Here is a 25630-nt window from a genome sequence, read left to right as displayed (position 1 = left end):
GCCATAAGCATACACAGCATTGGATGAATTCATGGAGGATAAGTACTTCAGTGACTACTAGCCACAGTGACCAAAGAGCACTTCTATTCAGAGGCTTACTGCTAGGAGGCAACATCACAGGAAGGACTTGGGCTCTATGCCCCATTTTAGGCCTGCTGCAAACATCTGGCAAGGCACTGTGTGGAACAGGGTGCTGTCACAGATGAACTGCTGGTCTGATCCAGCATAGCTCTTATGTTTTTTAACATTGAGTCACACATTCCATTAGCTCATGTTTTCCAATACAAATCTAGTAGAAAAGGCATTTGCCTTCATTCCAGTTTTATTAAATTTTAGGCCAGTTATGCATTGCATATAGATGTGCATATGCCAGTCTGTTGGTAAGGCTTAGCTGTCAAAAGCCCCAGGTTTAACCCCCCTCCACCATCCCAAGGATTTCATATAGGATGGCTTGACCGCATTGATGCTACCTGTCAGAGAAAACAGTAGACTAGTACTGGTTAGTTTACAGTACTAGACTAAATAGCCCAGTGGTCTGTCTCAGCATGGTAGTTTTCTAAATTCCTTCCCTTAACGCAGCCACCATGTCCTCTTCATCCCTCCCTTTCATCAGTCCTGTTTACCCCATCTCTTTCTCTCTCCACTGCTTCATAGGCATCCTCTCTTCTCAATTCTCACTCCTTTCAGCAATCTTTCACAAATTCCATAATCTTTCCCCTTCTTGCTCTCTTATGTATCTTCCCTACTGTCTCCAATCTCTTTTGTCTCTCACACCTAACAGGGCAAATCAGGAAGGAACCTGAAGACCACCAAATTTCAGTCCCAAACTTCCACCTTCTGTAAATTAATTCCCACTGGAATTAAAATTACCGTAACTCAGAACAATGTGACTCACAAACTTAGATTAGGAGACACACGCACACTGTAGAATTTGCCACACCAGATATTTTAAGCAAGCTGCGCATGAAGGGGGAAGCAAATTCTGTTCTGCTTTCTCCTCGGTCCTAATAATAATAACCAGCCGGAGGCTGACTGAGCGGCATAACCCACCCTTAAAAGTCCCCCAAACAATGGCTTGCATGCTTGCTCCCTCACACAGACTACTCTCTCTGCCGTAACACGTCCTTCTGCAAAGAGAGCCTATTGATTAAATATCAGAGGAGGCGCTTTCCCGCTGAAGAACTATGTCTCCCAGAATCCTTTGCGCAAACAATGGCATTTGACCGTCATCCCTCGGAAACGCTAGCCCTGCTGTAGCTGAGGGAAATTCCAATTTTGCTAGTGGCGTTAATTGACCAAGTGAATTGAAGTACGTTTCTACACATGGTGAAGACTGACCAGGTGCTTGGCAAACATCTGGTGTGTGTTTTTATTTTAAGTGCACGAGGGTCATTAAAACGGGTTACGGTGCACTGCGAATGCTACATTGGCTAGAAGGCATATTTTATTGCTTTTCTGTGTTTTATCCTGCAGCGTGATTAATATTCATTACTGGTTCAAAGGTTAACATAGATAGGTGAATGAGGTGGCATCCCTCTTGGTCGTACTGGGCAATAATGTCCATCGGAGAGTTGCTTCCTGTGTGTTTTGGATGTCAGGTATTGCATGTTTAAAAGAGCAAGAGCCAAGTAGCACTTCAAAGACCAACAACGTTTTTGGCAGGGTGTGAGCTTTTCTTCAGATACCTGCAGTCACGTTGGGACTTGCTATACGTGCCTGTTCTGCTGCTTCCCAGGATAGTTCAGCAGTGAGTTTCACTTCAAAATAAGAAATATGGTTTTAAATGCTGCTCTTTTTGTAGGTATGCAATGTATACGGTAGTGTGCAACTCAGTGTGTGAAAAGCAGATCTTCATATTGAGAGGCAATTTCACTGTTTGCAGTCATTCGAGAGGGCTTTTTTATAAAGGGAATGAGGCTGTAGTATAATGGAATGGTTCAGGAGAATTTATTTTTAAAGGGAATAGGATTGTAATACATTCCACTGTTGTATGTGCTGTCTTGTTCTTACTGCATTGACTTATACTTTTATAATTCCATTTTCTGCATTGTTTATGCTATGTCATGTCTGATACATTCCTTCCAGTTGTTTTCTAATTGTTGTAATGCTAGTCATATTGGATGTTTATTGGATGTCTCATGCTATTTGATTGTATGATTTTACACTGCCTTGAATCTCAGCAAGAAAGGTGATCAATAAATAAACCATCTGTCTTTTCAGCCATGTGACAAGATTCATCTGTCTATCTGCTGAGATTTTCCTCCTTGTTTAGGATGATAATAATAACTTTTAAGAATGTAAGATGAGCCCTGCTGGATAAGACCAGTTAGTCTATCTAGTCCAGCATCCTGCTTTGCACAGGGTCAAATTGTTTACTCCCAAGGGCCATCAACAGGGCACATAGGCTTTTCCCTGATATTGCCTCCTGGACTAAAGCAAAAGAACGTTCAGTTGTTGATGTGAATTCATGCAAAATGATCAAAAATGTGTAATTCTTCAAGGGATCCTACCTGACACTAATCCTCCTCAGGGGCATTTTGCCTGTGGAAGTTGTAATTGTTGTAAACTAACATGTAATATGAAATGCTTTATCAACCCTTTCGATAAGAAAAATATATATACTAAAGGATTTCACAACATGCAACTCTACACCGATTGTTTACATCATCTAGTGCCCCTTCAATAAATATTATGTTGAAAAAACAAGGGCTTTAAGAACACGTAAAACAGAACGTAAAAGCAATATAAACTGAAAAGAGCAAATTCCCCATTAGCAAAAAACTTTATTGAAAATTTTGGTATTTTGGGCAGTACAGTAAAAATGAAAGGTTGCTACTGGAAAAAAGAAGCAGATTGGATTGTTAGGCTCCATACACTGACACCCAAAGGGTTAAATTTATCACTAGAATTACATCAGCGTTTGTAAATTAAAGCGATACTGCCATGCCTAGATATTGGTACATGGAAAGTTTCTTTCATTAGCAGCTTGTTACAGAATTTATGCTCATTTGAAGGATTACTGCAATAACTACAGGTTGGTAGCGTTAATTTAGGTACAAATACTTTTTAAAAATTGGAGCTAAAACCTGTCACATGCTATACAGATGTATCTTATATATCTCTCACTTAGCAAGGATTTTTTTCTTCTCTGTGTAATCTCAAAGACGAATAAGCTCTGGCAGTTTTGTATAGCTTGTATTCTGACTTTTAATATAGTATTTTATTTGCCTGTATAATTGTAACCAAATAACTATTTTTATAAACTCAGTAATGTATTACATATTGTATATTGCAGATTCCTCTGAAGAAGCCTTTTGGGCAAAACGCATAGGGAATTTCTTTTCTAATAATTTTTGTAAACCTATTTTGCACCATTGGCCTTGGCCTTATTTTTATTTGCCACCATTTGTCAATGACAGAACTTCAAAAGGAGTCTATAGCTTGAGCATCCTGGATGAGAACTGATCGGTAGCTTTCATTGTATGATTCAGGGCTTATGCTTTTCACAGCCACTATAAGTATTAAATTGACTAATGTAATTGCCGTAACATAACTAGGTAGACCATGTTATCACCAACTACAGCTGTTGTCAGCAGTTACTGTGCTTATATTGTATACGTTTTAGTTCTGCATAGAAAGAATTATTGGACTTCCTTTTGCATTTTCATGGCCTTTTAATCACAATGTTTCCAATCTCCCCCCTCCCCGCCCCCCCCAGTGTGTGTATGTATGTATCTGCTGAATGATACATGCATTTGATGAAGTGGGTTGTAGCCCACAAAACCTTGTCCTACTAGTCTTAAAGATGTCCAGAATATTCTTTTGTGGGTTTGGGAGGGCGCAGGGGACAAAATGGAACCATGCTGTGCACAATAGCACTAGTTCCTCAAAGCTAAGCAGTTGTTGGTTCTTGTAGGTTATCCGGGCTGTGTAACCATGGTCTTGTCTCCCAACACCACAACTTGACCTTTCTTCCCAGTATTTCTTCTTGCAAAGGACATCAATCAAGGTGACCAAGAAGTTTCACTTGCAAACCTGGGTTAGTAAGTAGATTGCCTTGTGTCTATTTCATACAATATTTCATACAACGAAGGGTTGTAATGAAGTAGCTAGTGGAATGCCATACATAGGAGGAGCAGGGATTGGTCACTCAGGTGAGCCTAAAAGCCCTTCCAAACTTGTTCACATAATGCTAAATCATGGTTTGAAATTACATCTGAACATTCACTTGCTTTTCTCAGTGAAAGTCTCCTGACATTTTCGAAGTTGTTTAATCTGTGAAACGTAACTTGAACACAACTCATTGTTGTCAGTCCTGTTTGGTGAGTTGACAGCACAGATTAATTCTTCCTTAGATTTTATTTGGATTCTGCATTGACCTGATTTTTCTTTTGTCTCTGGATAGGTCTTTAATTTTTTACACTGCTTAATATCGACAGATGTATGAATGGAAAGTTGAACCTGAAAAGCTTAAATGAGGAAACTCCCCCCCTTTTTGCTTCCATGTTAATTGCTTTGTTACTAGTATAAACATTTACAGTGCAATCCCAAGAAGGGTTATACCCTTCACAGCCAATCGAAGTCATTTGGATCTGAATGGTATAATTCTGTTTAGGATTGTCTAGGAAATTATCACACCCTGACCTAGATGGCCCAGGCTAGCCTGATCTCGTCAGATCTCAGAAGCTAAGCAGGGTCAGCCCTGGTTAGTATTTGGATGGGAGACCATCAAGGAAGTCCAGGGTTGCTGTGCAGAGGAAGGCACTGGCAAAACCACCTCTGTTAGTCTCTTGCCTTGAAAACCCCATAAGGGGTCGCCATAAGTCGGCTGCAACTTGATGGCACTTTACACACACACAGGAGAGTATCACAGTCTGTTGAAACAAGCCAGATTGTCAATATACCGAAAATAAGTTAGGCATTAATATTTTCACAATTTAAAAAAATAAAACAGTATTGAAGGAAATATTATTTGTTACCTGGCTGTTATCTGCTGCACTTCCTGCAAAATACGCCAGTCTTCAAATAAATACAGAAACTTTGCCTCCTTGCCATCCACATGTCCCTATGCCTCTTGCCTTGAAAACCCCATTGGGTTGCCGTAAATTGGCTGTGACTTGATGGCACTTCCCACCACCATCACAAGAAGTGGAAATCATATTTCAATGGTAGCTTTCAAGCAGCTAAGAAAACTCCATGTTTAGCTGTTATTGAATTTCTGAATGTGCTTAATATAGCTGTTTTATTGAAAGCACATTTTTTACAAAGAGTTCTCCCTCTGTTCTGTACAATTTTTTAATTTTATTTTCTAGGTTGCAAATGCACAAACAAGATTAATGAACAGTTATTTCTAAGATTTGGCACTGAGCTAAAACAAAGTGTACATTTGTTATTTTCCTTTTGAAGTTCTAATCTTAAAGGCAGTTTGCCAACAACTATCCAGCTGATGACCTATGTTATGATTTGTTATTGTTTTTAACATGGTGCATTGTGTCATGTTGTGTTAATATTCTGCGGTCTGTTGTAAATAGTCAAAATCTCCCTTATTAGTTCAGTTTATTGATCTGCTGTTTCAGGCTTCTGTGAAGTGGTATACTGTCAAAGCAAGGCAGTTGTCAATAATCAGTACCACAGCATGCTCTTGGTGCCAGCTGGTTGCAAGAACTCTGGTGCCAGGGATCTTATGGCAGGGATCCCCAAAGTGGTGCTCGTGAGCGCCATTGTGCCCGCCAACTGTTTTTAAGAAGTTTGTGGGGCCATAGAGCTTTTGTCCAGCAAGGCTTCTGATTGACTATGGGAGATCTGATCGGCTAGGCCGATTTTTAAAAATGTTGCTTTGGCAGCAGCTGCCACCACAACACAAAGATCTCTGCACTGGGTCACTGAAGTGAAGCGGTGGCAGCCATTTTGTTGCAGTGCCCACCGTGCAGCGTCAGAATTCCAAATTCGGTATCTTGAATAGCGGTGTGCACTTTAAATATTTTCATATTAATTTTGGATCCAAATTTCAGGTAGGGCTAGGGTTGTCAGGGCCCTCTTTGCCACCGGCGGGAGGTTTTGGGGGCGCAGCCTGAGGAGGGTGGGGTTTGGGGAGGGGAGGGTCTTCAATGCCATAGTGTCCAATTGCCAAGGCAGCCATTTTCTCCAGGGGAACTGATCGACTGGAGATCTGTTGTAATAGCAGGAGATCTCCAGCTAGTACCTGGAGGTTGGCAACCCTAGGTAGGGCACTGTATTCATTATCTTGATTTTCTAGCTGTAGGGTTGGGCTCTGCCACCTCCGATAGTAGGGATGATGCTGGTTCAACTAGTTGAATTATTGCCTTAACCAGGGGGAGGGGGAAGATAAGATAAAGAGATGAAGAAGACAAAGGAAAAAATATAATAGGTCCCCATTAAAGACCCTTATGTTTTACACAGTGGACTTCGCACACTGTGGTCACTAACTGGTGAGCAAGTTTTATCAGTGAGCCTCAGGGGTACAGGTAACAGCAAAGAAGGTCCAGGTTCCCTTGACTTGTGCAGCTTTCCGTTCTTACCTTGCTGTGAGGTGAGGGATGTTTTCAGGTACTACACACAAAGGCCCAGGGTAAGGTTGCCAACCTCCAGTTAGTAGCTGGAGATCTCCTGCTATTACAACTGATCTCCAGCCAATAGAGAACAGTTCCCCTGGAGAAAATGGCTGCTTTGGCAATTGGACTCTATGGCATTGAAGTCCCTCCCCTCCCCAAACCCCGCCCTCTTCAGGCTCTGCCCCTAAAACCTCCCGACGGTAGCAAAGAGGGACATGGCAACCCTAGCCCAGGGTAGTTCAATGTTCATCTTTAGGGTTGGCCAGGTCCCTCTTCGCCACCGACGGGAGATTTTTGGGGCGGAGCCTGAGGATGGTGGGGTTTAGGGTGGGGAGGGACTTCAATGCCATAGGGTCCAAAGGCCAAAGCGGCCATTTTCTCCAGGTGAAATGATCTCTATCAGCTGGAGATCAGTTGTAATAGCAGGAGATCTCCAGCTATTACTTGGACGTTCACAACAAGAAAAGAAGGCTCAGTGCTGTAAGGATAATTGGAGCAACCCAAAACAGCACTATAACACTATAAAGCAAATAAGTGAATTTTATAAAGTGCAAAGTGAATAAATATATACAGCATATACAAAGGGAGTACAACCAGATACAAAATTTACAATAACAATCCAATAAATATGACTTATCAAGAGGATGCCAAGGATCCTGATTCAACAGGTAAGTTCAAGTAATCAACCAATTAAGGTATCATTTGATATTAGAATTTTTTGAATCATTCAAATTCTTTTTAGGTTGCAGTTATTGGAACAAAGCCACAGGAAAAAGATGTCAGACGTGTTGTCTAGATCGGGACCACGTTTCGCATATGGCTTCTTCGGTGACCTGTATCAATAATAGATATAAGTATAAGTGCCTTAGTAGGTGTTGTCTCATAGGGACCGCAAAGATTTGTATCCAGGTCTCCAAAAGGACAGAGGGAGGGACTTCAATGCCATAGGGTCCAAAGGCCAAAGCGGCCATTTTCTCCAGGTGAAATGATCTCTATCAGCTGGAGATCAGTTGTAATAGCAGGAGATCTCCAGCTATTACTTGGACGTTGGCAACCCTAGTCATCTTGGGCTCAGAGAAGCTGATTGCAGCACCTGGTATGGTAATAATAATCGCCGCAGCAAGTTCTTAAAGTGAAACATTTAATTGTTCCCCAGATGGCCTACCAATTGACCCTCTAATATTATTGGAGTTTTGCCATTCTTGTCTGGGAGTGCCCATATTCTCTCTGCTGGAGAGGTACTTTAACACTGTGGTATTCTTTTGCAGTAAACATGTTGCTTGAAATACTGTTGGCACTGGTTGTGGGAACTGTCATCTATCTCTTTCTGACCAAGAAAAAGGAGGAAACATTGCCTATAGGAGATGGTTGGTGGGGCAAAGGAAAGAAGCCTGATTCCGAAGAAGATGCAACTGTTCATCCTTTTAAAGTTGAAACTTCAGAATCTGAAATAAAGGTAAGGAGCGCTCTTGCTTGCAAATTTGCAGAGAGCAAGAAATGCCTAGGCTAACAGTGTAATTCCAACTATGCTTCTCCGTACTCTTTCTGTACTTACATTCAAGTAAACGTGTTTAGAAGTGCAAATGAAAGCCTTCTGTTTATTTAGAGGAACATTTCTAACCAGCCTTCAAGATAGATAACTGAAAGATATAAAAATGTTCTTAAAACATGCAATCAATCTGTATATGTTTGGGCTGATTTTTTTTTTTAATCAAACCAGGAACTATAGAACTAAGCGATGAAATTTAGGCCTGCCAACCAAATGCGGATGACAATTATTTCTCCTCCAGCATTAATTGTTAAAAGCAGTTTTGTTCAGAGGTCACAACTGTGTTAAATTAATCTGGACATGACCCTTCTGCTGTTGAGGCTATTAAAGGATAAGGATGTAAACACATGTGGTTGCCAGTGTGGGCTGTTTTCTGTATTGCATATTGCTGATAATGACTTTAGAACAATGCAACTAGGAGGCAAGATACAAAAGAGTGGAATCTAATTTTAACCATCTTTATCATCTGCTTATGTGCTCCTTTCTAAGGGGAAGTATTTAGAATGCCCTACCTTGTTTGTGGGTTGCCTGGTTTTGCTGCTTCCATAATTGACACAAGCCACCCATTTTTATTGTTAGATATACTAATAAATTATGGGTGAAGCATGGACAGTTGAGTAACCACACCAAGGTAGGGATTGGAGACCTCCAAGAAAGCAAAAGATAAAAACACAACAGGAATGACTTCTTCTCCATTTAGGAGTTACCTTTTATTTAAGTATTACCTAGGAGAAAATGTTTTGCATATTATTCAAATGGGTGCAGTTCCTCTTCTTTCATTTAATTTTGTCTGACCCTCCCCTCCTCATCTTTTTGGCATTCTAGGATTTACACAAGAGGCTTGATCAGGCTCGATTCACTGAACCCTTAGAGGACAGTTACTTTTATTATGGGTTTAATGCCACTTATCTTAAGAAGATCACCTCTTATTGGAGAAATCAGTTTGACTGGAAGAAACAAGTGGAAGTTCTCAACAGATTCCCACAATTCAAAACGAAGGTTGAAGGTTTGTGGCTAATCATATTGAGAGGATTTTTTAAAAAATCTTGAATCCTGCTTACTGTTCTTAATAGACACATTGCATGAACTTCTTTAGGTTAAATGGTCACCATTTGATTGTTAGTGGTCCTTAAAAAGTCCCTCTTCAACCTATGACTGTGAGCTTGCTTAAAGACAGGTCCCTCCTTGCCATTGGCTGGAGATTTGGGGTGGGGGTGATTTGCGAGCACACAGCGCACATACACAATAATGTCCCTTCTGGGATAAACCCAGAAGTGACAGGGACACTCTAGCATGTCCCCTAAAAAACTCTGTGGAAACCATAGAGTTTTTTGAGGGACGTACTAGAGCGTCTCCATTGCTTCCTGGTTTACCTCAGAAGGGACATAATTGTGCCACCCTTTAGCTGGCCTGTTTCCCCACCAGCCAGCTGAGGGGTGGCGGGCAATTGCCCGCCATTAACAGGCACCTGGCAGTCCTACTTAAAGAGGACCAGGGTATCTTAGTTAAAGGTGTTGCTAAGTAGGTAAAATCTTCTGAGCTTAAAAACAAATATTCTTACTTGTTTTTATACATTTCTTATGCTTACAATTCATAGATATCAATCTCCTCTGTGAATTTTAGCTTGCTACCAGAGTTATAAATGGTTGTGCTAGCTATGAGAATATAATTTTTATCAATCTTTCTTTGAACCCCAACTGGAAATGTGGAAGGGGTGGGCTGTGGTTCATTGGTAGAGCCATCTGCTTTGCACACCAAGGTCCCATATTCAATCCCCAGCATTTCTGGTTAAAAGGATGAGGTGATGTGAACGATCTTGAAGAGCCATTGCCGGTCACAGTAGACAATGCTGATCTTGATAGATCAATAATGTAAGGCAGTTTCAAGCCCCTCCAAGGCTGCCTCCACATCAGGGTGATTTTCCATGGTATTCTGATCGCTGTTACAATTTCTATGAAATCGCCACTGCAACAGAGATTCCAGACAGCCCAAGGTACCGTAGTATGTTTTCTTTCCATGTTTAGCAGTGGGTTCCCTTTCACACCTGATGTGAATTGAAGCCTGCCCCCACTATGTTCTCATACGACACAAGATTCTCTTCCTATCTTGTTTTAATGTTTTAATTTTGAGGAATTTGGGGGAACACAACACTGCATAGAAATAATGCAATAAGTGAAAAACAACAACTTATGGCTATGGCCCTGTACTGAGTATAAGGAAAACCTTGTCAGTAGCCTCTTGTATTGGACCTAGTTTCTTTAAATCCATGCAGAAATAGGAACACAAGTATTGCCTTGCTCGGTCAGACTTCCTTCTCCACTACTTGTCTCCTAACAAGAGCCTCTGCGAATCTTGTAACCATGGCATGATGGGAGTTAGCCAATCTTTAGTAGTCTGAATATGGAGTTTCCATTTTCAGCTGCTTTGACTTAGATCCACTCACCAAGAATTTGTGTTGTCACTTTATGGTAACCCAAATGAATGACCACTTCTACATCCATAGTTTATTTATTAATGTATTTACTATTTTTGTATCCTGCCCTTCTTGTAAGAAGATCTTACCACCATTTTATTCTTACTGCTAACTCCTGTTGAGTAAGTTAGCCTGAGTGATTGTGAGTTGCCCAAGGCCACAATGAGCTTCAGTGTTGATAAACAGGGATTTGAATCTGCAATTCTCTTATTCAACCCACTACTCTAGCCATTACAATATACTGCCTATCAGATAAATTGTGTTTTGTATCCTCCTAGTCCTGAGGTTAGCAGTCCTTTTGTTCTGCCAACACCCCCCAGTGTCTATCTTTGAGGAAATTAACATGTTGGAAAACAAGGACCAGTGGAAAGAAATTTTACTTGTGAAGACACATTGGGAGCAACCTGAGTCCTAGCAGCGTTGCCAGTACCTCCGGGATTCACCTGAGTCCTTTGATTGGAGAACTACCCCTGTGGTCCAAGCAAAATGATCTGGCATCCAGATGTTGATACTTGTGTTGGGGGTTGCTTACCCTGTTCTGATTTGCTTAGCTGATCTCTCTGAGATGTTTGTCTTTACTTTTCATAGGAATTGATGTCCATTTTCTTCATGTAAAACCTTCACGTTTGCCTGAAGGCCGATCTGCAAAGCCATTGTTATTGGTTCATGGCTGGCCTGGCTCGGTCTATGAATTTTACAAAATTATCCCTCTCTTGACGGATCCTGCAAGTCATGGCCTAAGTGATGAGCCTGTTTTTGAAGTGATATGCCCTTCCATCCCCGGATATGGCTTTTCAGAGGCCCCTCATAAAAAAGGTATGTTGTTTTTGAAAAATATGGAAACTATACTCTGTATTATTTTGGCTGCAGCCGATTACTGTGGCTGGAATACATATAAGCATAGCTTTAGGCTTTGCTGAATGAACTGGTTAATTCTTTTCTGCCAAATTTAGTCCCAGAGATTAGGAACCCTAAATCTCTCTGTGTATATACAAATGCAGGTTTTTGTTTTATTTTTAGCAAAAGTATATCTTGTTTTTCCATTAAAGTGAGTGCTCAAAAGTACCTTAATAATATAACATAATATAACATAAAATAATATTAAATAATATAACATTAAAACATCAAAATCAACACCAGAGCTAAAACCCAACTTTTAAAAAAGTTTTTTTTTCATTTTTAAGAGTATAAACAAAACAGAATAGAAAAGACAAAGAAAATCAAATCATGATCTCATTTACAGTTGAGACAATTAAGACAGTTATACCAAAGGAAAATATATAATAATGATAGTATAATGAACAATACGTGATACAAGATAATGGTGGTATAAGCAATATGTAATAAGATAATAGACATCATCACCCCGACCCACCTCGATCCAGCTGTTGAACGAGATCGTCCTTGAGGGCGACCAGAACTATCTCTGTCCAGTGACCAGGGCGGAAGCCTGACTTGAATGGGTCCAGGGCCGATGTTTCACCCAGAAAAAAACTGAAGTTACTTGGCCGCTGCTCTCTCAACTACCTTGTCCAAAAACGTCAAAATCGAAACCAGACGGTAGTTGGCCAGATCTCTAGGATCTAATGACGGTTTCTTTAAGAGTGGATGCATAACTGCTTCTTTTAACCCCCACCCCCCAGGAAGGACTAAAGGACTGCACCATATTGTCCCACTAAGCTGAATGCAGGCCACCAAGTGCTTGTTGTATATACTTCCTATGCTCCTAAAGGGCTTGACAGACCTTCTGTTTCGCTGCCTGCCTGGGCTGGCAAAAACATTGAGAATGTAAAAAACCTGGCAGTGCTGCATGGTAGTGGATGGGAAGGGTTCCGTTTGGTGGGATACATGGGGTACAAACACTGTAGAGACAGTTTTTCTTATTGGTAAGGTATGATTATATGCAGTGTGTGCCTAAAGAGGGTGATACAGTACTAAAATTAAGAAAGTGTCTTTCCTTGATAAAGTGATACCTGGTGTGACTGGAAAGAATTACGGTCTGTCTGTACCAATCTTAAATAAAAAAAGAAATCAATACTGCATCATATGTGTTTGTGATATTCTGTAAATACACTCATGACTGGTACTTTCCCCTTCCCCTCCCCCCTCTACACAGGTTTCACTTCAGTGAGCTGTGCTCGTATCTTCTACAGACTGATGCTTAGACTGGATTTCAAGGAATTCTACGCTGAAGGAGGGGACTGGGGCTCTTTGATCTGTACCAATCTGGCTCAAATAGCTCCAAAGTTAGTGTCCAACTTCTTACTGTGCAAAATGCAAAGTAGATTTATTATTTGAAAAGCATGTCCTGATTTCCATCAAACTCTTGCAGTGTTCCAGTTGCTGGATCAAACTGGAACAAAGGATAGGTCTAGTTCTCTTCAATAAAAATAAACCTTGTTAGCAGAGATCCTTATCTAGTAGCATAGCAGAGTCTGGGTCCTGAAACATAAATGGGATCAGAATATACATTCTGTGCAGCTCTGTCCATAGGAACTGGAGTGACTTCATGCACAGGGCTCCTATGACTGCTACATTCCTACATACATACTTCCAAAGCCCCTGTAAAGAAACAATCTTTTCTTCAAGGTATACAACTATTCTAATAACTATTTTCTAGGAACCCTCTCAATTCAACATTATAGCTAGTTCTTCTACATGGCTTTTCAATCAACCTACTTCACCTTCTAAACCTGTTTCTTGGAACTTCCTTATTTCTTGCTGCTCAAGCTCCTTTTTTTTTGTATTTTCTGAAAATTCCTGACTTCCATATATAATCTGCTGAAATTGTTCAAGTTTAATTTATATTATAGTTTTTCTATTGATTTCCTCAAGAAGATAACCGGAATTCATTGTTAAACAAACCATACAAACCATGTCCACTGCAAAGATTATGTTTTATCAGAGAAGGAAAAACTAGTTTTTATTCAAATTATCAGTAACAACACATGAAGCTGCCTTACACTGATAGGGTTGCCAGGTCCCTCTTCGCCACTGGTGGGAGGTTTGGGGGGTGGAGCCTGAGGGGGGCAGGGTTTGGGGAGGGGAGGGACTTCAATGCCATAGAGTCCAATTGCCAAAGTGGCCATTTTCTCCAAGTGAGCTGATCGCTATAGGCTGGAGATCTCCAGCTAGTACCTGGAAGTTGTATCAAAAAACAGTAGTAGGCTCTAAATACAAGATGACACTGTATAATTACAAAAACTAGCAAGCCTCAAGCAATCAAGATATTCCACTCAGAAGGAACTTTGTTGAGCACGTATGACCTGTTTTCTTCTGTGTAGCATAGTTTGCAAGTTTGAAGTACTTTGTATTATTTTGGTTTAACATTTTGGGCACACCTTGTTGCTTGCTTGAGGCTTTCTATTTTTTGTCAATTTCATTGACTGCTTTTGTATATATTGTCCTTCACTGTTTGTGCTTATTCTAATTATACAGTGTCATCTTGTATTTAGAGCCTACTACTGTTTTTTGATACAGCTTAGCTTTACAGTTTTAGTGAGTCTTTCTTACTCCAGTACCTGGAAGTTGGCAGCCCTACCTGGAGAAATAGCCGCTTTAGCAACTCTATGGCATTGAAGTCCCTCCCTTCTCCAAACCCTGCCCTCCTCAGACTCCACCCCAGAATCTCCAGGTATTTCCCAACCCGGAGCTGGCAACCATAGTAATGGAAGAGGGCACTGCGCAAACAGAACTGAAACTTAGGATCTAAGCCACTATGAACTGCAGCACCCTGCTAGGTATGCTAGAAGTATCGGATGTACTGAAATTGCTCAGCAGTTTTGGGCTCTTGCCTTCCTAACAGGAACTGCCTTCTTTTACACATTGTAGGTATATTTCAGATAATAACAGGGGTTTTGTCCTAAGACAAATATATATATATATACGGATGAAAAATGGTATTTAAGTAGGTAATTGATGCAATTTCTTTTTTAAAAATTTAGCCATGTGAAAGGTCTTCACTTAAGTGATGTGGTGAATACTGGCTTGGGATTTAAGCATCTGCTGTCGGCACTGCTGGGACAATATTTCCCAAAACTATTTGGATTCCAAGAAGAGGATGTCCAGCAGTTATTCCCCTTCTGGAAGAAAATGGTCTTCAAGTTACTCATGGAATCTGGTTATGCTCACATACAAGCTACAAGGCCCGATACTGCTGGTAAAAAGTTTTTTATTCTTAACACTTCATGGTTCACTTGTTATTGCAAATAGCAATTTTTGTTATCAATTGACAAGCATTTTTTAAAAAAATATTGTGCAAATAACCTACCAACTTTAATATGCTGTTGTGTATGTACAGTTCCTTCTTGCAAATTTCAGCTACTTGTGTTGAGAAGGGTGTCCCACTGAGCATGTGGCTGACCATTTGTATGAACATGTGTCCTTGCTGATGAGAATCAATTTGTGGTCCTGACCATATGTGTAATCTGAAGCGTCCCCATTGCTTGGGGTGAACCAGTGCATTTGATTGCCAGACAGCTTTAAAATGACTTGTATGTGCATGTTCATCTCTTGATGTCTCACCAGTTGATAATTCTCACTCAGGCAAGTTGTCCATTGCATGCGTTTCATTCGATTAGTGTGTGTGTGTGAGAAAAGGTCTTGTAATGTGCACATGAATGTTACTTTCAAACATATAAACCAACAGTTCTTGAGAACATGAACTGCTACTATAGCATTAACTTATAAGATTTTTTGCTCTGTTTTGAGGTTTTTTTTTTATTTCTGCAGCATTTTGCCAAAATATTTTTGTTTTTGTTCAGTGTTTTTCCTGTAACCAAGTCAGGATATCATGCTGCCAAATTTTATTTCCAGTGATACTGCTTTCTTGTGCTTCTCTGCTTTTGTGTGCCAAGATCCTCTTATGACTCATTGCTTGGAAGTGGTGGTGATTGTGTGTAGAAGTGTTTACTAGCTATGTAGGGCCTTTTTTGTGATGGCACCCTATTTTATTGAACTCTCACAGTATGTTCCCCTGGGACCATCTAGGTGCCAGGACAAGTAATAGAGTAGGATTGAGGGTTATTTTTGGTTTTGGTTCCCCTTGGTGTCATGACTCTTTGATTAATTTATACTCTGGCTGTTTTATCTCTTTAATTACTGCATTTTAATACAACTGCTTTACCTGTTGTGTTTTCTTTTTAATTTTTGAGCTACCTTTAAGGTCAATCATAGCAGAAATTGTAATGAATAATTAGCTACATGGCTATTTTAACATTATTTTGTATTAATTTCATCTCATGTCGACCTCTTCTAGTTGTTAGGTGAGCTGCTGTCAGAGCACTACGTGGCAGTAGTCAGAACTAGCAGCACACTTAGCAAAATTAATTTTTTCCTCTTTCTTTGTTGATCACTGACAAGCCTTCAGATGAGCCTTCTATGTCTAGGGAAAACTGACAGATTGACTAATGAGCTGTTATCTAGACATGCAAGTGAATTAGCATAACTATTTTGTTATGATTAGGTCTGCAAACTTTTAAATTCCTCCATTTAAAGCTATCTTTTATAACTGATTGGCGAGCGAATAAGAAAATGTATCATTCATTCAGTTGCATCCAAATTACATTATTACAGGGATGACAACAATAGCACTTCTTCACACACAAAAATTGCCCTGTTAGACAAATTTATTTTCAGTGTTACTATAAAAACCTGCATATCTTAATCTGAATAGGAGTTTGTGGCACCTTCTAGGCCAGTGATGGCGAACCTTTTAGAGACCAAGTGCCCAAACTGCAACCCAAAACCCACTTATTCATCACAAAGTGCCAACACGGCAATTTAAACTGAATACTGAGGTTTTTGTTTAGAAAAAACAACTCGCGCTCGCGGCACCACCAGGCACTAAACGCCAGGGTTGATGGAGAAAACAGCGGGTAGTTTGCCAGTTTTCATCCCTCGCCCCCCCCAAGTCTCCTCGGAAGAGACTAGGCCCCCCTACTCTGCCCATGACAGGAGCCGCAACAACAGGTTCTGCTGGATGCGCCCGGATCCGCCTCCCCCCAAAAACGCCCCAAACCCCGCAGCCGGTGCCGGGAGGAACAATAGGCGCCCTGTCCTCCTCCGCTCACAGTCCCGGCTTCGTCAGCCCCCAGGAGCCGCTGATCAGGAGAACGAGAAGCTGCTCTTCCAACTCTGGGCCGGGAAGGAGAAGGCACCGCGTCCAGCCTGGAGACGGCCGCACTGCACTCCTGTGCTGGCTTCTCCGCCTCGCGCCTTTGGAGCGCAGCAGCAGCGTCCTTCCTTCCCTCGCTCCAGCAGCTGGTGCCCGAGGTGAGCTGTCCCCTCCACGCAGCGCTGAACTCAGGCGAACTCTGCGCTGGGGCGATTGCACGCGTGCCCACAGAGAGGGCACTGAGTGTCCCCTCTGGCACGCGTGCCATAGGCTCACCACCACTGTTCTAGGCTAACAGATTTTGTTGAAGCATAAGGTTTTGTGAGCTGTAGCCCACAAAAAGTTAAGCTTTGTAACTGTTGGCCTTCAAAGTATCATGTTTTTCTTCTCTTTTTGTTGCGACAGACTAATATACTACCCCACTGGAATATTTTAATCTAATTCAAGACTCCCAAATGTGATTCAAAGCAGGTCTCTCACAGTATAGAGCAGGGCTGGTCATTGTCTTTGTTTTTCAGATGTTACAGTACACTCCAGAACAAACCACACAAACTCCTCTTCTGATTGTTGGGTTCTATACATGGACATTCAATAAGGGATTCAGAGATATGGTACATGTGTGCTCAATACTGTAGTCATTTTCAGTCATTATGTTTGTCTGAGAGTACTGGACAAATGCACTGCATGCAGTCTACCTGATACCGTGACCGCTGTTTCTTCTGAAAGGGGCAGTGTGCACCTTTGAAACATGCATACCATGCACTACCCCTAGCAGAAGAAATTACAATTTCATTCACTGGGAGGATACTGAGTAGTGCGTTTGGTCTGTATGTGTGGTTTCAACACCAACCAGGAATGTAACAGCTGAAAGGTAAAGATGTGTGCCCCCTCGTCCACCCTTTTAGGGAAGGGGATGGAAGATAGGTGGCATTTAGAGACAAGCAATTTATATCCCAAAAATTTCCCATAACTATTTATTTGTTCCATTATATATTTTAAAGAATTATTTAGTTGCATTACTGTTATTACCACACCACCTGCATACATTTTCATTTTTTATTCTTTATCTTTCTTTGTACCAGAAATCCTTATATCTTGTCTGATTTTTATTGCTAATGTTTCCATTGCCACTATAAATAGTTTGGGTGATATTGGCCAACTTTGTCATGTAAATTTTGCTATTTTACATAAAACTTGAGAGCCCTACTGAGAGTAAACAAGACCAAAGAATAGGGTGGCCATGTACCAGATGACCAAAAAGGGAGGGCAAAATTTAAATAATGTTTGTACATGCTAACTTACATTAATACATACAAATGTACACAATTGGCATACGTTAATCAGAAATTAAACTCAAAGTGCCAGCTCTGCTCGGGGCAGTCTGTCACTCAAATGTTTACAAAAACAAATTATTTATTAAATAAAAAAACCCTCCCCCACCCCCAAAATCCATCCAGTTTTACTGGAGAGAAGCAGAACTTAGACATGTAAAGAAAGAGGACATCTAGGGTTGCCGACCTCCAGGTACTAGCTGGCAACCCTAAGGACATCTGAACACACTACATGGGTGGTGAGCTGAATTTCACAAATTAGTTTGAAGTACCAGCCAAAACCACCGTAGGGCAACTGAGGTGAGGGTCACTCCAAGCAAACTTGCTCAGGAAGTCAGTACCAAGAAACTTGGTGTGTGGTGCCATCAGAGCTAGGATTCATTTGAGCTACCTCCTTTTTGGTGGGGGGCAGTTCTTCCTTCAGATTATATGTAGAGCTGCTGTTACCACTGAGGGAAGATGGAAACAGACACTAGCCAGGTTGGGTCACCCTCAAGGTTTTAGCCCACAACGGTGATCTCAAACCTTTTCATAACAAAACAAAATGTTCAAAGCTACTTTGGCACCTTTTATTTATGACATAGGAGCTGCTGTTTCATTGCTATTGAAATATTTGATCTTTGTCTGTTCTTCCCCTCCATAAAGCAACTTTCCAAGGCACAGCAAGCCTCTTTTTTATTTAGTGGCTTATTAACTGGCAGGTAACAGATAGCAGAAGGCTGTATTTATTATGTGTGTGGGTGAGCTGGATGAATATTCACTTGTGGTTTTCTTCTGTTTAGGTTGTGGCTTGAATGACTCTCCTTTGGGACTGGCTGCATACATATTGGAGAAGTTTGCTTTATGGACCAATCTCAGCCATGAGTACCTAGAAGACGGAGGATTAGAAAAGTGGGTGCCCTTTTCCCTTCTCATATGTTCAGCAGCTAACTTACCCTTTCCTGGCAGGGTTCAGTGGTGTGTATCCAACCATCCATGGACTTCACAGAGCAGAACTTTCCCACTTCTCCATTGTGCTGCTGCTCGCTGAATTTGTTGTGATTTTGTCTCTGGGGGTCAGTGGGGCCCCTCAGGACAAGCATAGGGGGCAAAGTGAGGCTCTGCAGTAGGAAGGGGAAGTCAGCAGAAGGCACCCCTTTCCCACTAATGGAAATGCTGTTCCATCAGTTATGAGCCAGTGACGCCAAACTGTATTTATTTTGACTGTTCCTATACTTCTGATCTGGCACATGCTTGAAGCAACATAAGAAAAATGTTATGTGACTGCAGTAAAGTCTGACTGGCTGAACTGGAAAGTTTGACTCTGCAGCACCTATTTATTCCAATTTCGAATATGTTCACCATATTGGACCTTCAAGGCCTACTAAAATGACAGTACGCATTAGCAATGCAAAAGAAAGCTGCTTGAGTCCTCAAGTCTTCCTGCTACCACCGCAATGGCTGCTTTTCCTTCAGGCTGTGGTGGCCACAGTGGAAAATCTGCTCTCCGCCCCCCCCCCCCACAAATAGGCTGGAGAGAGACTGAACTGGACTGTGTTTCTAATTTTGTTTAATTATCTCCCACCTCAAAACAAATTTATGCAAATAAATATAATCAGCGTGTACTTGGTTCATCAACTCTTCTGTAGCCTATAAATGTTTAGGTCCTTCTCATTTTATTGCATTTTGAGAGGAAATAAGGGTTTAAGCCTCACACTAGTCTCTTTTAAGTTATCCCCTAAAACAGACTTCTATTGTTCCTTGTAACATACAGGGCTAATTTTATTGTGTCACAGTCAGTTGTGCATCTGCTGATCGTCTGGGCAGCTGAAAGATTTTTGGCCCAGTAGAGGATCATGTAAATTGAACTAACCATGTCGGGCGTTTTGTTCCCCCCGCTCCCGAAATAGGCTGGAATCTGTACACACCCACTCTTCTAAAACAGGGCTAGAGCTAGAGAATTGAGCCATGCTCACTAGCCATTTAATGAGACTGTGATCCTGAAAAATGTGGAGCACTCGAAAGTAGGGTTGCCAAGTGCCCGGTGGTGGTGGGTAAAATCCCACCGATCCACCGGGCTGCCCACCGGCCAGCTGATTGCTGGCGGGCACTGTGTGCCCGCGCGTGCACACGTCACTTTCTGGTAAACCCGAAAGTAACTCGGAAGCTCTGGCAATCTCGGATAAAACTCTATGGAAACCATAGAGTTTTGGCTGAGATTACTAGAGCATCAGTGTCACTTCCGGGTTTACCAGGTGCATCGTGCAGGGTGCGCGCGTGCATTGCGCGCCGCAGCCACAGCCCCAGAAAGCTCCTGTCGGTGGAGCTACGGGGCCTGGCAAGCCTACTCGAAAGGCTTGCTGTCCATGCTCTGTTTTTGTTACCGTCAAGTGAACACAGGAAGGGCTTTACAGCCCATTCCTGAGAATTGGGCCGAAAGTCTTCTGGAGGCGGCGTGACCTCGCTGCCAGCGTAAGTGCATGTAATCGCGCAATTACACACACTTACGTTGGCGGCGAGGCCAGTCCCACCAGCGGCCAAGCGCCGCAGGACCGCGCCTCATCCCTCCACCGGCGCAGCCTCTCCGTGGCGCAGGCCACGGTGTGGAGAGGCCACGCCTGCGCAGGGGGGCTTCCTGGGGGCGTTCCGGGGGGAGGAGCCGCCGGCTAGGCAGCTCCCTATCCCGTTTCGGCCCTGGCCGCCACCGGCGAGAATGGCGTTGCTGCGCCTGCTTTTGAGCAGGTGCAGCCTCACTGTTTTCAATGGGGCGAAAGGCCCCGTTAAAACAAAACCAAAAAAAGCCGCTCAGCGGCTTTTTTTCTTCTGGCGTACGCAAAACAGCTTAGGAAGAGGCGCCGCTGCGCCTCTTCCCCGCCATCTCCGCACGCCGTATTTTCAGGAATGGGCTGTTAGGCATTCAGTTATCACCACCTATTCAAATCCTTGAACAACCAATATCATGATAAATGGAAAATACAACACATTTCAACGGTATCTCAAGATGCCAGACTATCAGTTCTGAACCACTTTGTGCTAACGCTGGTAGTGGGCCATCTGAGGGCTGAAATCCTATATGGTGGTAGTAAACTTGCCTGACCAGAACCCTTGGGAAGGGCTGTAATTATAAAGGCCCTCTCTGCATGGACTACTGTAGAGTTTCTAAAACTAGTGATCTGCTAATTTTTAGCTATGGGTGGAATATTCTCATAGTGCTCTAAAACAATAGATGATAGTAGAAAGTTTGGGCTCTGAGGTGTCCTCCTGATTATGCATGATGTATGCAATATTAATGGACAGCAGTTGGTCACGTTTCTGTAGTCTTCCTAGCTAATATATTATTGATAACACATAGCAGGATTTGAGTTTATGAATAAGCAATGTCACAAATGGCTGTTTTGCTTTGCTCCTTTCAGTGAACAGACAAAATCAACTCTTGAAAATGATTTTGTCGATCATGGTCCTCTGACTGTCTGGTCAGAAACATTGCAGATGGCATTCTGCTCTCCCCCATTCCTCCCCCACTGCCTTTTTACAAAGTGCCTAACATTTCAGATCTTGGAAAAGTAAATCAGAAGCAAAGTGTATGTGAGAGTAACCTCTTCCCATAGTACTTTCCTGTTTGATTGCTTTCTTTTTGCATGACTTGTGAAGTGTCCCCTAGAAGGGGACTGTGTATCTGCCTAAAGGTTAGTACTCTTGGGCAGGAAATAGGAATGTGAAGCTCTTTGGGGACCAATGAAATCTTTCAACGCAAAGCAAAATGATATATTCTTCCTTCATCTACGCAGGATCATTTTTCAGGGCTCTGATCCTTGCAAACACTGTCCCTGTAGGGTTGCCAGCTCTGGGTTGGGAAATACCTGGTGATTTTGGGGGTGGAGCCTGAGGAGGGTGGGGTTTGGAGAGGAGAGGGACTTCAATGCCATAGAGTCTAATTGCCAAAGCATCCGTTTTCTCCAGGAGAACTGATCTTTGTCTCCTGGAGATCAGTTCTAATAGTGGCAGATCTCCAGCCACCACCTGGAGCTTGGCAATCCTATGTACTTGGGCACTTCCCACACTGATTCCCTGAAGTCTGACTGAGGCAGGGGGATTCCCCCCCACCCCACTATACAGCAGTTTGTGCAGAAGAAGAAAAATGTCGTAAACGTAGGCAGTCCGGGGCAGAGTCCTGGGGATGTGGAAGTGTGCCTGGCATCAAGCCCTGCATCTCTGAGCTTGGAACTTGCAGGCTGACCACTGTGGGTCAAGAGCTGCACCAGGTAGGTTGCATATTCTGTCTCTTGCAATTACAGCTCAAGCAGGCTGTCACAGAAAGACAACTTTTACTCATTGGCCACTTACAGATGCCAAGGCTTTCTTGGCAGTGGGGTGGAGAAAAGCAGCAACTGTGCTGTCCCTTGGCAGTGTGCCATGTTTCACGAACAACATAAGACCATCTCTGTGCAAGTTGGTCTGGACCTGGAAGAGGTTAAAAATATGAAGGCTGGTGGAGGAAGCTGCCCTTACTATTGGCAGCTGCTGGCGGGGGGAGGGGGGAATCTTTAACTGTTCTTTGTAACATTTGCCCTGAGCTCTAGTGAAGCTATTTGTGGAATGTGTTTTACAGGAAGTTCACTCTTGATGACCTGCTTACAAATGTCATGATCTACTGGGTATCAGGCTGCATCGTTTCTTCAATGCGTTTTTACAAAGAGAACTTAAAGAATGGCTTTGGTACAGAAAAGCATGAAAAGTAAGAGATTCCCCTCTGTCCATTTTATATTTCTATTTCATACCCTATAACCTAGCACAGGGGTCTGCAAACTGCGGCTCCCGAGCCGCATGCGGCTCTTTGGCCCGTTGAGTGCGGCTCTCCGAACTTGGTTCAGAGCCCCTCTCTCGCGCCCGCTCGCGCCGGCAGCCAGGCTGTGGAGCCGGCGCGCCTGAGAGAGAGAGAGAGAGAGAGAGCACGCGCGAGAGAGCAGGCGAGCGGGCGTGCTGTCTCTCCCCCCCCCACCCTTGCCGTGGAGAATGGCCAGGTCCCCCTTTCCCTTTCCCTCAATGGTTGGGAGGCTAAAGCCTCCCCTCCCCTCTAGCCGCACGATTGCTGGGCGGGCAGCTCGGCGGTTCCTGCCCCCCCACCCGTCTATCAGCTGTTTGGCGGGGCTGGCTTCTTTTGGTAGACCTGGCCTCCGGCTGAGTCCCATTGGAAGGCCATGTCTACCCACTGGCTTTCTTGGTGGTAGACCTGGACTCCGAGGAGGGGAAAAAGTCCCCCTTCAGAGGCCAGGTCTACCCACTGGCTTCTATGGGCCTCCGGAGGCCAGGTCTACTGCCAAGAAAGCCAATGGGTAGACCTGGCCTCCCAATGGGACTCAGTTGGAGGCCAGGTCTACCAGTAGGCTTTTATGGTGGTAGACCAGGCCTCCAGACGAGGACTACGGACGGGGAGGGGGAAATGGCAGGACTTACAATTTAATTTTTATCAATAAATAAGATCACTATTAAGTATGATATCAAGTTTTATTCAGTGTACCTATAGTTTAATTAAGACTTAAAACTTTAATTAAAGTTTATTAAGTTAAACAGTGTACCTACCTATATAGTTTAAGTTTAAGAAATTTGGCTCTCAAAAGAAATCTCAATCGTTGTACTGTTGATATTTGGCTCTTTTGACTAATGAGTTTGCAGACCCCTGACCTGGCAGACTAGTAGACCCATGTCCAAGCTCACTTTCTCAGGACTTCGGAGAAACATTCTTATATACCCCATAAGCATCAGTCATGCAGAAAAGGACATATGAAGTTATCCTTGGTGACTGTTATAGAATCTGTACATCTGAAGATTTCTGGGGCAAGCAAGAAGCCTGAATAACCCAACAATAAATACCCTATGCAGAATAAAGTTGGAGAGAGGTAACCGTAGCAAAAAAAAAACAGAAGTCCACTGGCACCTTATAGACTAACAATGTTTCTTCCAGCATGAGCTTCCATAAGTCCTCTGTAGAAGAGAGCTCTGACTTACAAAAGCTCAGGCTGAAATAAATTCATTTATATTATTTATATTCTGCCTTTCACACTGAAACTCCAGCAGATTATGTAATAAATGTTGTTAGTCTTTAAGGTGCCACTGGACTTTTTTGTTTTATTATGCCAAAAACGGTCAGGAGTGACTTGATTAAAAGTTAGTTGGAGTGATGAATTGGCGTTCGCTTTCTCAGCTTGTATTCTCCAGGCTACACTAGATGTGATATGCATGAACAGATCTTTTCAACATTTTTTTTAAATGAGGGTTGTGGGAATGCCACCGTCATGTTACTGGCCACAGCTCACCAAGCCGCTTAAGGGGGAGCTCGGCTGCACTGTGGCTATGCTGTCTCCAGCTGCGGTACAGCTATTCCCTACCCCCCAGATTGAGCTGTCCGTTTCTCAGTCGTTTCCTAGTTTGTCAGTGGTTGTCAGTTCTATTAGAAGGTAGCCTTATAACAATTGACTATCCCTTGATTGCCTTGCAGGCTGGCTGTGTACGTTCCCACAGGAATTACTTCTTTCCCCAATGATTTCATATACTTTCCTCGATCATGGCTACACCCAACGTATGTCAATATAGTCTCATACAACTACATGCCACAAGGTGGCCATTTTGCAGCCTTTGAAGAACCGGAACTCCTGGCAGCAGATATTCGACAGTTTGTGAAGAAAATAGAAAAAAGGAGCTTTACCAAATGAAGTAGCAATTGGTTTTGGTGGTGGGATTTTGTAATAACCATTATAGTGTTTTCCAATGTAGAAATTATCCAGATTAGAAATAGGGACATGGTTTGTATTTAGATACATTTTGTTTTTGTTGTAGCTCAGATTCTTATCCCATGGGGCTAGAAAATTGGTGGTGGTGGTAGGTGCTGTCAATTTACAGCAATCTTGTGGACATTCAAGGCGAGAGACAAACAGATAGTTTGCTATTGCCTGCCTCTGAGTAGCAACCCTGGGCTTGTAGTCTCCCATCCAAGTACTAACCAGGGCAAACCCTCCTTGTCTTCTGAGATCTAGACTAGCCTAGATCAGACTAGCCTAGACCATCCAGGCTAGGGCAGCTAGAAAATTGGTTCAGTCTTATTCAAGCTGACTCCAGGTAATCTATGAGGGTTTTTCTGCATAATTGTAACACTTGGTTTGCTCTAATGATGTTACTCCTCATCCATTTATCCTCACCATGTTTTCCCCATACTACTTGTTACTTTCAAGAGTTGATTTTTGGCAACATTTCCCACTTAAAATGCAGTTACTATTCACATATTAAATACTACCAGTCTATGTTTGGCCTTAAGTGTAAGGATGTGTCACTGGCAACCAAGATCAAGTTAATTCATGCCATTGTATTCCCTATTACTATGTAGGGGTGAGAAAGCTGGACAAGGAAGAAAGGTGATAGGAAGAAAGTAGATTCCTTTGAAATATGGTGTTGGAGGAGAGTGTTACTGATACCGTGGACTGCCAAAAAAACAAATCAGTGGGTTATAGATCAAATCAAGCCTGAACTGACCCTAGAAGTGAAAATGACTAAACTGAAGCTGTTGTATTTTGGTCACATTATGAGAAGACAAGAGTCACTGGAAAAGACAATCATGCT

General features: G+C 42.5%; 1 protein-coding gene across 1 annotated transcript; it reads left to right on the top strand.

Moving 5' to 3' along the window:
• Positions 1-7845: 7845 nt before the first annotated feature.
• Positions 7846-24729, top strand: EPHX1 (epoxide hydrolase 1). The gene is made up of 8 exons (XM_056852816.1): positions 7846-8028; positions 8947-9127; positions 11183-11410; positions 12711-12840; positions 14539-14753; positions 18823-18931; positions 22629-22754; positions 24516-24729. The coding sequence occupies exons 1-8, from the start codon at positions 7846-7848 to the stop codon at positions 24727-24729; spliced, it is 1386 nt and encodes a 461-aa protein (XP_056708794.1).
• Positions 24730-25630: the final 901 nt, after the last annotated feature.

The sequence above is a fragment of the Euleptes europaea genome, chromosome 7 (genome assembly GCF_029931775.1).
Source record: "Euleptes europaea isolate rEulEur1 chromosome 7, rEulEur1.hap1, whole genome shotgun sequence".
Classification (NCBI taxonomy): domain Eukaryota; kingdom Metazoa; phylum Chordata; class Lepidosauria; order Squamata; family Sphaerodactylidae; genus Euleptes; species Euleptes europaea.
This window is presented reverse-complemented; position numbering and strand designations above follow the sequence as displayed.

Excerpts from the sequence above, each read along its gene's own strand:
- EPHX1 (XM_056852816.1), top strand. The coding sequence starts at position 7,846 with ATGTTGCTTGAAATACTGTTGGCACTGGTTGTGGGAACTGTCATCTAT. Across the intron at positions 9,128-11,182 it reads ATTCAAAACGAAGGTTGAAG|GAATTGATGTCCATTTTCTT; the intron begins GTTTGTGGCTAA and ends TACTTTTCATAG. Across the intron at positions 14,754-18,822 it reads TACAAGGCCCGATACTGCTG|GTTGTGGCTTGAATGACTCT; the intron begins GTAAAAAGTTTT and ends TCTTCTGTTTAG.